The sequence below is a fragment of the Penicillium expansum genome, assembly GCF_000769745.1.
Source record: "Penicillium expansum strain MD-8 chromosome Unknown contig106, whole genome shotgun sequence".
NCBI lineage: Eukaryota > Fungi > Ascomycota > Eurotiomycetes > Eurotiales > Aspergillaceae > Penicillium > Penicillium expansum.
The window spans coordinates 306673-321431 of NW_015971230.1; the positions used below are offsets into that span (position 1 = coordinate 306673).

General features: G+C 46.8%; 6 protein-coding genes across 6 annotated transcripts; 4 read left to right on the forward strand and 2 right to left on the reverse strand.

Moving 5' to 3' along the window:
- Positions 1–476: 476 nt before the first annotated feature.
- On the forward strand, positions 477–869 carry PEX2_035270 (uncharacterized protein; the record flags this gene model as incomplete). Its single annotated transcript, XM_016740802.1, has 1 exon — positions 477–869. The coding sequence occupies one exon, from the start codon at positions 477–479 to the stop codon at positions 867–869; it is 393 nt and encodes a 130-aa protein (XP_016601415.1).
- Positions 870–3212: 2343 nt separating this feature from the next.
- On the forward strand, positions 3213–3974 carry PEX2_035280 (Ada DNA repair, metal-binding; the record flags this gene model as incomplete). Its single annotated transcript, XM_016740803.1, has 1 exon — positions 3213–3974. One exon carries the CDS (start codon positions 3213–3215, stop codon positions 3972–3974), a length of 762 nt encoding a protein of 253 aa, XP_016601416.1.
- A 632-nt stretch (positions 3975–4606) lies between these two features.
- Positions 4607–5548, forward strand: PEX2_035290 (uncharacterized protein; the record flags this gene model as incomplete). Its single annotated transcript, XM_016740804.1, has 1 exon — positions 4607–5548. One exon carries the CDS (start codon positions 4607–4609, stop codon positions 5546–5548), a length of 942 nt encoding a protein of 313 aa, XP_016601417.1.
- Positions 5549–6832: 1284 nt separating this feature from the next.
- On the reverse strand, positions 6833–7860 carry PEX2_035300 (uncharacterized protein; the record flags this gene model as incomplete). The annotated part of the gene is made up of 2 exons (XM_016740805.1): positions 6833–7664; positions 7718–7860. The coding sequence occupies 2 exons, from the start codon at positions 7858–7860 to the stop codon at positions 6833–6835; spliced, it is 975 nt and encodes a 324-aa protein (XP_016601418.1).
- A 4214-nt stretch (positions 7861–12074) lies between these two features.
- Positions 12075–13040, forward strand: PEX2_035310 (AN1-type zinc finger protein; the record flags this gene model as incomplete). The annotated part of the gene is made up of 1 exon (XM_016740806.1): positions 12075–13040. One exon carries the CDS (start codon positions 12075–12077, stop codon positions 13038–13040), a length of 966 nt encoding a protein of 321 aa, XP_016601419.1.
- A 276-nt stretch (positions 13041–13316) lies between these two features.
- PEX2_035320 (thymidylate synthase) lies at positions 13317–14327 on the reverse strand (the record flags this gene model as incomplete). Its single annotated transcript, XM_016740807.1, has 1 exon — positions 13317–14327. The coding sequence occupies one exon, from the start codon at positions 14325–14327 to the stop codon at positions 13317–13319; it is 1011 nt and encodes a 336-aa protein (XP_016601420.1).
- Between the last annotated feature and the right edge of the window lie 432 nt (positions 14328–14759).

The following is a 14759-nucleotide window of genomic DNA, read 5'->3' on the forward strand; positions in this document are numbered from 1 at the left end:
CCGAAATATCTGGGAGCCCCAGGCACTTCATCGCGCTGTGTATTTACCATGAAATGGTGTGGATGTCGCATGAGATCACCTTTAGAACTGAACCGATCTGGCCGTTTCCAGAGAGATTGGGCTCTGTACCTAAACCGAGCAGACTAATGATTGGATACTTTGAGTACAAATTTTGTCTTTCGTTCCGATTGGTCACTATGCATTCAGTTTTATTTCCTACCACTGATTGGACATATCCAGGACATACTGGAAGGGTATATTATGCTTTATTTACTTCTTTATACCCTCTTCAATCGCATTCTTGTTCACTGCCTCTCCCGCCATTCCCGTGACAGTTTTAAAAAAGAAGATCACCTACAAATCTTCGAAAAGGTCGCAAGTTACTGGTAGCCAAAAATCGCCTTCTCTATTTTATCTTTATCTCTACAGATTATCACGAGTTGTGAAAAATAAAGCACTCAGAGAAGATAGCGCCAATGTCCGAATATAGTCATCCGATAAATACTTTGGACGCCTTGTATAAGAAAGAGACGCTCACCGGCAACGCGTACTCTTCTACTTCCGATATCGAAAAACCATCGCCGCATCTCCCTACAACAGCCGACCTAGCACCTCTCAAGATCGAGATCACTTATCCCGAGGGTGGCCGCGATGCCTGGTTGGTGGTATTGGGCGCATGGTGTGGCTTGACCTCGTCACTGGGTATCTATAACACATCCGGCATGTTCGAGGTCGTTATATCCAAAGTGATATTACCAGAGGCTTCCTCCTCTACTCTTGGCTGGATATTCTCAGTCTATGCCTTCGTGAACTGGGTCTGTGGAGTACAAATTGGACCGACCTTCGATGCCATGGGCCCGCGTGCATGATGATTGCGGGATCTATTTGCACGCTGATTGGCATTTTCACACTCAGTGTCTCTACAGGTAAGATCGGTTCTCATATGATGCCACATACAATCGTATATGCTCGTACCCTCTGCTGAATTTGACTTTTCCTTGCTAATGGTGACACAGAATACTACCAGATCTTCTTGTCATTCTCCATAATAACTGGCATCGGCTCATCTCTTCTCCTTACTCCATCGATGGGCTGCGTTGCTCATTGGTTCATGGAGCGCCGCGGTCTTGCCAGTGGTATAGCATTTATAGGAGGCGGTTTTGGTGGTGTTCTCTTTCCCCTGATGATACAATCACTCCTCCCTCAAGTTGGCTGGGGATGGTCGATCCGGATCCTCGGATTTGTGCTGCTTGTACTCTGCGCTATCAGCGTGGTATTGTGTCGAAGCAGAATCCCCCCCAGAAAAGGAGCTGAAACAACTTGGCGAGATACTTTACCAGATTATAAAGTCTTCGTGGATGGAACAGGAGCCATGGCACTCACAACCGCCGGAGTTCTTTTGACGGATTTGGCGTACTTCATCCCGATTACGTACATGCCGCGTTACTATCTCGATCGACAGCATCTTTCTGATAAGGAGGCCCTGACGGGGTCGTCGGCGTTTGCATATCAGCTTCTCGCGATTCTCAATGCTGCTTCATGCGTTGGCCGATACGTGGCGGGCGACATGGCAGATCGATTTGGCCGATACAATACTATGATTGTCTCGTTGCTTTTCTGCACAATATCGGTTCTAGGATTCTGGTTACCAGATATCCTCGCACCAGACCTCAATTCCTACGCACTCTTGGTAGTTTTTATCCTAATATTCGGGTTCTGCAGCGGTTCAAATGTTAGCTTGACACCAATATGCCTGGGTCAGCTTTGCGAAACCCAAGAATATGGACGATATTATGCGAGCTGTTTTACGGTAGTATCTTTTGGGGTACTGGCAAGTATCCCCATTGCCGGAGGTCTTCTAGATGCGGTGGAGGGCGTAGGAAAGGAAAAATATTGGGGAGTTGCTCTTTTTGCTGGACTCAGCTATGTGGGCGCCTTTTTGTCTTTTTTATGGGCTAGGATCAAAGTAAAGGGGATAAATTGGAGGGTAAAGTGGTAAAAAGTCTGGCTTACGCGGGTTCAAAGACCACAAAAGGCTCGCAACAATGTATCAGATCAGACCTGACACTCATATACTAGTACCTATACTGTTTCACTTGACCATCCCGATGGGCCCCATCTTGTCTATATTCATTAGTGGCCTAGTTTTATATGTGAATATGAGTGAAACCAGCATAGCATCGTCTCCTGGACAGCACAAGATGAACGCAGTCACGTCAAAAAACGATTTCGAAAGCATATTGGCAAACCAAACCACCTGCTATCCATTAAAGATTTCCAACCTTAGAATATACATGATTTATCATCTTATCTAGCTCACACCGGTCTTGGGTGGGGACCCCTAATTCCAACTATAGACATCTATACCCCGTCGCGCTAGGCCATTGTAGGCGATACCATAGGTACCCTGGGTAGTACCTATGTAGGATTTGCTGTTGATGATCATATAAGGTAGCCGTGGACCATAATACCAAAAGTAGAGTAGGTACAACGCTTAGTTGAGAGCCTCTATAACATGATACTTTGATTTTGTTGATGTTCTTGTAAGTACTAACCCACTAGTAGGTCAATCTGAAAATGAGCAGATCATCGGCTACCCCTTATGTACTTTTTCTATATTTCAGTCTGAAACCAAAAAAAGCAGATTAGCCAATATTCTAGCTTCCCCTTTTCTACTACCAACAGTTGGATGGCAGATCGAGGTCCAAGAAACTTGAGCTGCAATCAGTGTGTTTCTTGTACGGAGTATCTATAGGAATCAAATTAAATTATATCCACACAAGTTGAATAAGTAAGATAGAATTTTTCTCTTTGATTCTATCTAGCCATGTTGAAATTGCGGTTTCATTCACCTCTATACATCGATGTAGTTGATTGCCTCGGTACATAGTCCATACTCCCCACACGCATACACCTAGGTTCAATTCAATATACAGAATCAAATCGCCCAACGTAACTAATTATATACGGAGTTGGCTGTACTACGCCACATACATCATTTTTGCCCCGTACATATCTATGTTGTGGGTATTCTTGTTCGATGATCTCAGGGGAGAGACAGGTTTATTCCCGGGCGGTGAGTCCCCATACCAAAGTACGCCACCTCCGCATTCTCGTCGGAGAATTAAACCTGGAAGTATTCCAAGGGAGCAAAACCGCCTGCTAATGTCATCCTATGACCCTACATTCCGATGCAAAATATTCCTCACACCATGCAAATACAACCTTCGAGATCGATTAGTTCCGATCAGTTCGAAAGTTCCCACGCTCGTTGGCGCGCCCTCACACACCGCACTCCTTCCTCCCACTCCTCCTTTCTCTACGGCGTCAAATCTACCAAGATATACTGCCGTCCGACCTGTCCTGCACGCCTTGCTCGAAGAGCCAATGTTGTCTTTTATGACACAGAAGACCAAGCGCGACGGGATGGCCACCGGCCGTGCAAGAGATGTCAACCGGATAATGCGAGCTTCATTGGAGAGAGGGAGGAAGTTGTCACAAGGGTTCTAGCACTTCTGCGGACCAAGCGGGATGACCATGACCTAACAGTGAAGCGAGGCTTGAAGGAGTTAGCACAAGAGGTCGGTGTAACGCCGAGTTATCTCTGTCGTGTGTTTAAAAGGGCGATGGGGCTTACACTAGGAGCATATATGATAGAGTTTGAGAGGGAGGTAAGCGAGGGCAAGATAGAGCGCGAATCTCAACTTCCCAGCACAGTTGGATCTGGTATGGTTGACGTGGCGATGGGACTCTGGACGCCAGCGACAATGGCAGAGAGTCCTATAGCACCTGTCGAGGGTCCGAACGAAGAGTTGGCAGAGCAGCAAGTGGGAAATGTCGCAGAGGCTCTAGACTTGAACTTCGATTTTGACGAGTGGTTCTGGACTGGAGGCTTTACTCAAGAAGACTTCTTCTTAAACGATAACTGGAACGCAGACTTTTTGAATGATAGCGCCTACAGATATGATATTTAAGGCGGTTGATATCATATGGGTACGTACATGTCTGTCCCAAGTGTGTATAACTAATTGGTACGGAGTACATAGTTGATTTTACTAATGATGTGTTTTCTTGCATACTTTCTGCAGAAAATGTGTGAAATGAGTATAAAATGAGTAATCTCGAGAACGTCTACGGAGTAATTACTGCATATCACAAGCACCTACTCCGTAATAAGCATCTAATAAGCACTTGGACATGTAATAAGCACTCACCATTTCCATAAGCCTACTCTACACGTGATATTTTTTTCTAACGCTAAACCCGTATGAACATCTCTAACCTCTGCCTCGACCTATAAAAGTCGAGAAAAAGCAAAATACAGTATTTGGTACACAATATTATTGTAACCCCTCGCATTGAAGGAAACACGGCAAGTGGGTCATATCATAGTGGACGAATTGCTGATCTTATTTAAAATCAATTCCAGCTATTGCACTTGGCCCACTTGGCACCCCTTGGGGGGGCAGGACGGGGCGGATACCAGCCTCCAATAAATTGGGGGAAACCCCGCGCTGAAAAAAATTAATTAAAAAACACGTCACGGTCCGTGTGTTTTCTTCTTCCTATACGGACCTCAGTATCAAGATCTTCCCGATGAGAGGATATGTCCTCACTCAGCAATTCCAGCCCAGGGAACTGGATCACCGGCAGCTACACAGGCGACAGTATTGGTGTCCGTATCACGATCGCAACATTCGTCGGAGTTGCGTGGTACAACGTGATCGAGCTAGTCGTGCTCATCTTCCTAACCTTCAAGCGCTATGAAGGCCCCTATTTCTGGAGCATGCTGATAGCCAGCGTCGGAATCCTGCCGTATTCTGTTGGCTACCTAATCAAATTCTTCGGCCTGACGTCCGCAACTTGGGTGCCCGTCACGCTGTTGACAATCGGTTGGTGGACTATGGTAACCGGCCAGTCGTTCGTGCTGTATTCGCGTCTCCACCTAGTGATCCAGAACCTGCGTATACTGCGCATGGTGAGAACTATGATCGTCACAAACATTTTCCTGCTGCATATACCCACAACCGTGCTCACTTACGCGGCCAACTTCTCCAGTTCTGCTGCCTCGGTTGCGGGGTACGATATCATGGAGAAGCTGCAGCTGACGGGCTTCTGTGTGCAGGAGGTTATCATCTCGGGGTTGTACATGTGGGAGACGAATCGCATGCTGCGCTTGAATCAGGACCATGTTAGTCGCAAGACTATCTTGCAGCTGCTCGCCGTCAACGTGTCCTGTATCCTCATGGATATCGCGTTGATGATCATCGAGTTTAGAAATTACTATATCTACCAAACGACCCTCAAGGCCACTCTGTACAGCATCAAACTGAAACTTGAGATTGCAGTCCTCGGCAAGCTGGTCAATATCGCTCACCAGCATATGTGGAGATCGTCGTCTTTCACTACTGGCGGCGCACAATACCCCTCTTTCGTTGACCCGAGCCATGCCTTGCACGATTTCAGCCATGCAGACTCGTTGGCTACCAGCTCGGGATCCAAAGGCCGCGTATCTGGAACCGAGGCTATTGACAGCGACGTTCGGTGAGCTTGGCTTTATTTCTACTTCTCTCAAACTCCTCTACCAAGCCAGATGGTCAACTTGATCCATCCCACAGTATTGCAATATCATCTGCTGTACGTGAGATGATCACCACTCAAAGTGATCCCACTCAACCGTCGCCAACAACGACCCACCGCCCAGCATTCGCTTCGCGCCTGTCGCTCATGCTTCAACCTTTCTGTTGAGGCTTAGTTATATCGGTTATCAGCCATGGAATACCCTGCGCTACCCCCGTCTAGATCAAGTCATTCCTCCAAATGACTGAGAGCGAACAATTGGCCGCGTGGAAAGCGAATGTACTTTCGGGCATGCTGGAATGGCCCCCGTACGAGCCCGGGACAAACTAGTATTTATCTTCATCCGGCAGAGATAGAAATATCGGAATGCCATGGTCTCATCTCCTTGAGGCTACTTTTGAAACATGCCGAGCTTTTTGGTAAAGACGAATTTTTCGACTCGGAAAAGTCACCACTGAGTGTAGATGTTTGGTGAGATACATTTTGGTATATATAAAACCAGTCATCTTTCTATAGGACGTAGGCAGCTTGTGCACTACATAAATTCATAACAGGTTGACCTAGGAATTAACCACCACGGAGCATAGCGAGAAAGGAAAGCACGGCAAATGAGCTGATGGGCTTGGGATATATTTCGTTATTTTGCAGCCAATAAATTAGCCATCTTCGCCTTTTGTTTACTTTGTTAGGCGAGTATAGACAGCTGTAGGCCACACAAAGAACAGCAACAGTTTCTAGTCCCGAGGCCTGATCGTCAAGGGGCACATACAGCAGAAGTAACTTCAATGTTTCTCCAAGGTCGACCGATTATTGGCGGTCCTGTCATCTCAACCTGGTTTCCAAACCCCTTTTTCAGAACATCATTCTAGGCCATGTAGTGCTTTCAACACGCATTGTCATCCGTGTTCGGGCGATATACAATGATGTCTCTAGTCCAATATTAACAAACTCAGCCCCGACAACGTCATTTTCATATTCCAACCGAAAAATCCCCGAAGAGAAGGGAAAAAACGGAAAGAAAAAGTCCAAAATTCACGTTTGTGTCCTTTGCCGATCCGAGGTGAAGCGCCTACAACCGGCCCGGTAATGTCGGGAGTGGGGGAGACCCGATAGCGGATAAAGCACACACACCGTTGAACATTTGAAAGAAGTGAAAAAGAAAAGAAAGAAAGGGTATATTTGTCTTCTATGAATCTGTATATATATATGTATCTGTATCTGTATATTTATAATTTATAAGCCCGGAGAAACCTCAAGACCCATTGCGCTGGCCACCAACTTGATCGTGCAAGTAAAGCCGGCCTTCCGTATTAACGAACCCGCCAATTCCGAAGGCGGGGATAATGCGGCACATGCGCAGCAGTGACGCGCCGATCCAGTCGCGGCTGACACGGCTGATTCGCTCTTTGGTCGGCATCACCTGTGGCCGGTTATATAGATCTAGGCCGAGTAGGTGGATGGGCGTACTGATGAGTTGGATAGAAGCTGGGATAGCGAGCTGCGCAATCAAGATTTTGAGGTATTCTTGGGAGGCGATAGAGTCTGGGATTGATGCTGAGACCATGGCGGGGAGACTGAAGGAGCCAAAGATTGTGAGGGCATCCCGGACGAGGAAGGCTGAGTATGTTGCTACTGGGATTCGGGTGCGGCCGATCGAGCGGGCCGTTTTAGGGGGTGAGGTTGTGTTGGAGGTTGAAGTTGAGGTGGAGGTGGAGGTGGAGGTGGATGTGGGAGTTGGAGTTGGGCTTGGTGTGGTTGTGATGTTTGCAACTGGTACGGAGGTGTTGCTGTGGCCGAATAATTGGGCGAATTTCACGTCCTTCCAGATGCCCACGGAGGAGTTGACTATGAATGTTGAAGCGAAGGTGGTCATCCCTGCGATAGCATGGTCGATCTTCGGGTACCACTTGCTCAGGATGGTCTCTGAGGCATTGGCTGTGGCAAAGGTTGCGGTATAAAGGGACCAGACAAGGAGACTGGGTCGTGATGTTAAGAAAGTTGCAGGTTGTGTGAGGGAGAACCAGAGGTGTCTGCGGAATGCCGGGAAGAGAGGTTGGTTGTAGAATGATTTCTCGACGACGAGTCTAGGCGATAATGGTCAGTATACGTTGATAAGATGGAATCTGACTTGGCCTACCTGTCAAAGATCATCACCGCTGGGGTTATCAATGTTGCTGAACCTGCAGCAACGACTACATCGGCCGCCAACAGTTCTGCCATCCGGCTTTTGGTATGCGGGATAGCGAATGGCATAGCCTGCTCTTGGATTTGCTGTGTCATGGCTTATGATGTATGGTTTTTAAGCGGGCAATGCTACCACCATCTGTTCGTGATCGTCAGGCAGTCTGGTGGGTTCGCGATATAGAGACAGGACTGGGCAAGGTTCGGTGAAGCTGCAACCTAAACAGATTAGAACTGTTAGATCAAATAAATCCAACGCGGGGCATTCCATGAGACAACTTACTGTGGATCAAATGCTGATCAATGGAACGAGTTAGGGTTGCGCGACTTGGGATGCACTGGAAATAAAAGGAGGGGGAGAAAGAATGAGAGTGAGTAGAAGAAGAAACCCCTCCGTAAATATATCCCCAGCACGCATTCTATAATGTAATGCCAACATCTTATCAAGAAATCAAGCACCATCGACATTTATAGATCGCCGGCTCAAAAAGACAACGCGTCGGCCAAGCGAACCAATCACAGCACAAACCGGGCCGGCGGCCGGTGCTAGATACGGGCCGGTGATTGGTGCAGTCGCCGCGCCGTGATCGACCTTATAACTCAGGGACAAGATTCTAGAAGTTTTGAGTTGTACTCCGTACTCCCAAAGGTATGCGAGGATGTCTAGGACAACGCGTATGCTTTCCCCAATTGGATTGATATTATGATACCTCCCCGCATTCCCCCGATCTCAACATGATTTGCTCACACTATGATATTGGATGAGTTTTTTTTTTTTTTTTTTTTTTTTTTTTTTTTCNGAGTGGGGTTACTTCTCGCCTTCATGATCAGGCAGGAAAACAAGATAGGGTCTCCGATCTGTATCCAGCTTGTCCCTCACTAGTACAACTTCACTAGTTAATACGAGTGGTACATAACTATAGAAATTAATAGAAGGACGGCTGATCATCTATGAAAGCAAGCGAGAATGTCTCCTTTTCTATGTACTCCACCTAAAAAGGGTCTAATTGTAGCGCAATAATGTGGGCAAAGCAGCCCTGGAGACACTGACTGCATGAAAGCTCAACAATACCCCAACAAAAGCTTCGCCCATGTTTCTCCAATAGGCGGACACTCACAGATAAGAACCCGAGGAGTATGCACGGCCATACATTTGCACTTGTGCATAGGCCCCTTTCACTTCATGGTGCTATGATTGGCTGTAAACCAGATTCCATGTTTTCCAGACTACACCCGCGGATAGTATGATACATCGGATATTGCCAGGACACAACTCAAGATTTGGGCATTAAAGATCAAGTTCGAGCGACATTTCTGTGTGGTCATCACTGGGCATCAATACACCAGCAGGTGGATCCAATAGGAATTCCTCAACAGTTCCACTCTGAGAGTACCGGCACCGCGGGGTTTATGGTGATGTGTCTCCGTGTTTTTATTTTACTCACAACTAGCCCACTGCAATATAGTTGTAATTCGTCGATCTTACATACGAGTTGAGACACAGAGCATCGCTTACTAAGAAGCTCAGTTCCCACTAAGTTCAGATGGTTATCAGATACCTGTTTTTTTTACCATAGGCATAGGATATACATTCTAGTTCTACACTAGAACTAGAGCACTTCGACCAAAAATAGAAAGAAAGTTGGGAAACCACTTATATTTATTTTGCCGAGGAAAAAAAGCAGAAAATACCTAGATAAGCATTCCTGTGTGTAGATGTTTGAGCTATATGCTGACAATATCTGGTGTGTCGTACTAAACTGGGGTGAGCTTGCTGAGCACTCTGAGGTAGTATCGAAATTCAAGGCATTAATATCAACTCGACACAGCCTTGAGCTAGATTCTCGGTCGACCTTGGTTTATATCCGGAAAGGACTCTTTGGCTGTAAGTTCAAAACAAAACTAAAGCTTTGCTGTGATGCCCAAGTAGATTCCCAAGTGACGCCGACTCTATTTCCTATACCGTGATTCTTTCCTTGGTATATCATATGGAGTTGAGTCAATCTTGCTTCTTAGGAAATCATGACCGTTTTGAGAAACTGCTTAAAACAGTAGACTTTGAAGCTGTCAAGCTCATCCACTTACTTGTTTGTGCGGTACTTTTGACAAGGCGCAAAAATTATTGATATCTGGGATTATGGCACAGAAGACTGCAATGCCGTATGTTGCCATTTTCCTCACGACGGCTTCATGTTCCCCCGGTGACGGGTCAGTATCTATTAAACGTATATATCGCCACAACTGTGTTCACCTACTTTCTTGTGGTTGCTTAGACAATGGGAGGGAGTTACATCTAGTATAACATAGACTAGATAGCTTTTTCAGTGCGGGCTTGATTTAAGAAATAATAAGTATCAAGTAGAACAGTGCAGTGTCCAGGAGGTGAATCTGTTTTTCAAAAAGAATCGCTGGTGACTGGTTGTTGGTAGTGATTCGTTTTTTTATTGGAGAAAAATTATCTTGAGTGATCATATTTAGATGGTACTGGTGGGGAGCATTTTGGTAGAGATCATCCATACACTTAGAGTTCTTTGTCCAAGGGTGCAGTTGATACCTGAATAAATCAGACTAAAAGAATCCGTTACCGGGAGTTGGGTTGGTTGTCACTGACAGCAAGTAAAGTGAGGAATAATGGATTGGAAACCCTAATATGGCGACGAGTTGGTGCAATTATCGTTTCGACAAAACCGTCTAGTGTTTCATTGACCATTGCCCATTATGATGTAAGAGTGCCAGCTGAGCTGGATCCCTGCCTCCAACAAACAGGAGGGTCAGTGCATGTTAAACTCTTTGTTTGCATCAGCCAACACTTATATTAAACGAAGTATACCCCGTTAACACTACCAACAAGACCATTTTTACTGCACATAAATAGATTGAATTTTGACCTGAAGCGGCACAAAAGGACTGCCACTATGGAAGCAGGTATAAAATGGGCTGAGGATAGCAGCTGGATTGGAAAACAAATTGAATTCTACACACCTCAGCTAGGATGGAGGATCACCGGCAAGATTATGGAAAGAGAAAATTTTTGGACTGACAAGGACTTGGAGGCCCATAAAGTGTATAGCCAAGCACATGCAGTATTTGTGTGCACAAACGTAGATGACCCAACTCAGGAAACAGTGCTAAAGACTCTACTGCAGTACGTTAGCAACCCTATAGCTATCTCTGGGTCATGCTATCAGGATTACCATGATTAGAAACACTAAATGAGAAACATGGCTCAGATCCGCAAAGACCAGAGCTCAACAGGCAGCACCACATTCTACGGAAGAAACGCACAATGAGATTGAAGGCCTCCAGTTGCTGACCAAAGCAAACTGCTCATATGCACCAAAATTCATTGCCTCTCAATCCGAGAAAAAGGGCGAGAAATATTGGGTCCCCGGAGGATACATGGACTTGATTCTGATGGAGCGGGTACCCGGTTCTCATCTAGGTCACCAAGGGGTTAGGCTCCATTCGGTTGTGTCGAGGCTCGAACGAGATGAGATTCGAGCAGAATTCAAAGATGCCTGGCTGTAAGAAATCCCCTGATTAACAATGGATAAGAAAGGTTGGATGTGATTGCTAATTAAATATTCTCTCTTAGAAAATGAATTTCCTGTGGATTATACCACACAGACCAAGGAGTTCAAAAAGATTGTTTGGGATCGCCAGCGAAAAAGAATGGCAGTGTGGCACCCAAAAATTAGTTCTATAAATCTACTGACTGATATGGCTTTGGTAGCTACATCGTTGACTGGGAAAGGTGGTGCACGTTGAGAATGTTCCGCAAAGAAATCAGGGTGGGTAAGAATGGGTGTATCCCCTTTGGAATTTGGTATTTGTCAATGGCGAATATTTGAATGATATGTCCACATGGGAACTATGATATACACATAGAGTGGCTACAAGCTAAGAAACCAATTTGAGGGCTTCTTCACCTGCTTGAGCTACTACTAGGTCATCTGCGATTACGAAGCCCGATGAATTCGTATTCAGGAAAAAGGTGGAGTTGAGTAATTGACATCCCACTCTGTTATAGTGTACTCGGAATTTGACTACGTAGATACCCAGGCACATGTGTAGTACGTACATGTATAATAATTCCGTGTCGAGAACCATGGAGGCATCCATAGATCATTCCATGGATGGACTAACTCCGAACGCTAACTCCGCATTTAGATAAGCCCAGAACCTTCTCCACATTAGTCACATGGCGATTGTGCCAGCGCGTTCTATCAGATCGCATACTCGAATAACTAATTTATCCCATACATTATCCCTCGGTTCCTGCCTACCCCTAATTCCAAAGAACAAACACAATCATGCCCCCTATAACCGTATCCAAAGGGCGTAGCCCCTCCAGCGACCCAAACGAAACCTTCACGCAAATGGCCGACACAGACCTAGAATCCCTGGGCCGACACTGCCAATATGAGTACTGCGGCCAACTCGATTTCCTCCCTTTCCGCTGCGAATCCTGCCACAGCACATACTGTTTAGATCACCGGACCGAAACCGCGCACCAGTGTCCCCGCGAAGGCGAATGGGCGCGCCGCCGTAACGGAACAAACAACACCAGCCAAGAAAACCGCACCGCCCCCGAAAAGCCATCTATCTACAACACCGACCAATGCGCCCACACCCAGTGCAAAACCCTCATCAATACCCTCAAAGACCCCGCCGTGCGCTGCCCCCAGTGCAACCACCAGTACTGCCTGAAACACCGTCTCCGCGAGGAACACGAATGCGCCAAGATTACCCCGCTGGGCGCGCGCCAGCACAATGCCGCCTCTCCAAATGATACAATCAAGTCTATGTTCGCGCGCGTGCGAATTTGGGGCCGCGATAAACAGAATGCCGCTGCCAAGGGGACCCTGCTGCCGGCTCTGCCCAAGTTGAAGCCCAAGCCGAATAGTCCGGCTGCGCGTGCGGTTGCTGTCAATGGTCTTAAGCGATCAGCTAAGGGGGATGCTTCGGTTCCTGCGGATAAGAGGCTATATTTGCATACCGTTGGTACAGCAGAGACGCAGGCTGCCGAGCCGCCGGCTGGAGATTTCTTTTTTGATTCGAGGTGGAAGGTTGGGCGTGTGCTTGACGATGCAGCGAAGAAGTTGCGAGTTCAGAATTTGAACAATCGGGTTAATGGGGAAGATTCGAGGTTGCGGATTTTCCATGTTGAGTCTGGGGATTTCCTTGAATTCTCCGAGACTATTGGTGCTGGGAAGGTAAAGCAAGGTGACACGATCGTGTTACTACGCGGCGCTGGGGCTGTTATTGGGAGCGCATGATGCATTTATTTGCGTTTATTTTCTCTCTCTGTTTAATCTTTTATTGTTGATTTTTGCTTTTCGAAGCATATACACAGCCTGATACACCTGGAAGCCTGTTTTGCTTCAATGCATGAGTTGATTTGCTGCACATGTAGACTCGGAGTTTGAATGCATTTCTATCTTTTGTCTCAAAATATAAGGTCTGTGTGTGTCATACATCACAGAGTAATTGGTATCATACAAACATCGTAACTCGGACAGTGCCCGCAAACCAGAAACTAGAAATCTATAAAATCAAACGCTCATCTTCATTTTGATGATCTTATGAGGCTTGTATCCAATGACCTCAAACTCATCCTCCTTCCAGCCATCAACGACCGCGCTGCCACGGTCATCACGCTTAATGCGCAGCTCAGGGAAATCCGTGGGTTCCCGAACAAGCTGCTCATTAAGCGCATCGATGTGGTCAAGATAGACATGGGCATCACCCATAGTATGAATGAGAGTTCCGGGATGAAGATCCGCAGCATGTGCAAGGATATGAGTGAGGAGGGCATAGGATGCGATATTGAAGGGCACGCCAAGACCCATATCACAGGAGCGCTGGTACAGCACGCAGGATAGGGTACCCTTCTCCGAAGGACGGCCAGTCTTTTCATCGAGCTTCATGCCAGCGGGGAATGAGACATAAAACTGGGCGAACATATGGCACGGGGGCAGAGCCATCTTTTTCAGATCAGCGGGGTTCCACGCGCTCATGATGATACGGCGATCGAAGGGGTTGTGAATGAGCTTGTGCACAACATCTTTGAGCTGGTCGACACCCTGGCCGGTGTAATCAGTCTTAGCGTCGACGTACTCGGCGCCAAAGTGCCGCCACTGGAATCCATACACGGGTCCTAGATCGCCTTCTTCACGGTGGCCGAGGCCTGATTTATCAAGGAATTCGCGGCTTCCATTTCCGTCCCAAATTTTAATCCCAGCTTCGGAGAGCGGGAGGGAGGAGGTGCAGCCAGAGATGAACCAGAGTAGTTCGGCAACCACGGCGCGTAGGAAGACTCGCTTCGTGGTGAGGAGGGGCAAGACGGGGATTGGCTCGCCGCCTTCTGGGTTCGGCTTCGAGAGAGAGAAGCGTAATTGCGGTGGTGCAAAAATGGATTGCGTCCCAGTGCCGGTGCGGTCGGGTCTGTGCTCGCCTTCAGAGAGGATTGTCCGTATCAAGTTGAGGTATTGGTGCTCTTCGTGCGAGGGGTCGTGTGGCGGCGAGGATGCCACGGGGGCTGCGGCGACTTGGTCTTGAGTCATGGTGTATAGAATTAGTGAGGGATGGGGTACCAGACTTTTTGCTGATATTTGTCGGTAGTGAGACACTTCATGTGTCAAGTGGACGATGGAGAGGGGGGAAATGGAGATCGGTGGATCGCGTCGACGCGACACGTGGTCACGTGTCGATTCAGTATTATATAGTGCACCAACCAACTTATTGAAGGAAATTCATCCAATCAACTTTGAGTTCAGTGTTTTAGATTAACATGCGCAGCACTACTTGATACACAATATTTGCACGAAGTCATGATATTCTTCCCCAAAGTATTCACTTTGATACTAATATATAGAACCCTTTCGAAGCTCATTTATAAGATCCATAGATAGTATCTCTAACCAATACTTTCAGATACATATTGTTGTAAAATAGGGAACTCAAGTCTTAGGTCCAGTAAATATTTGATTGAATGC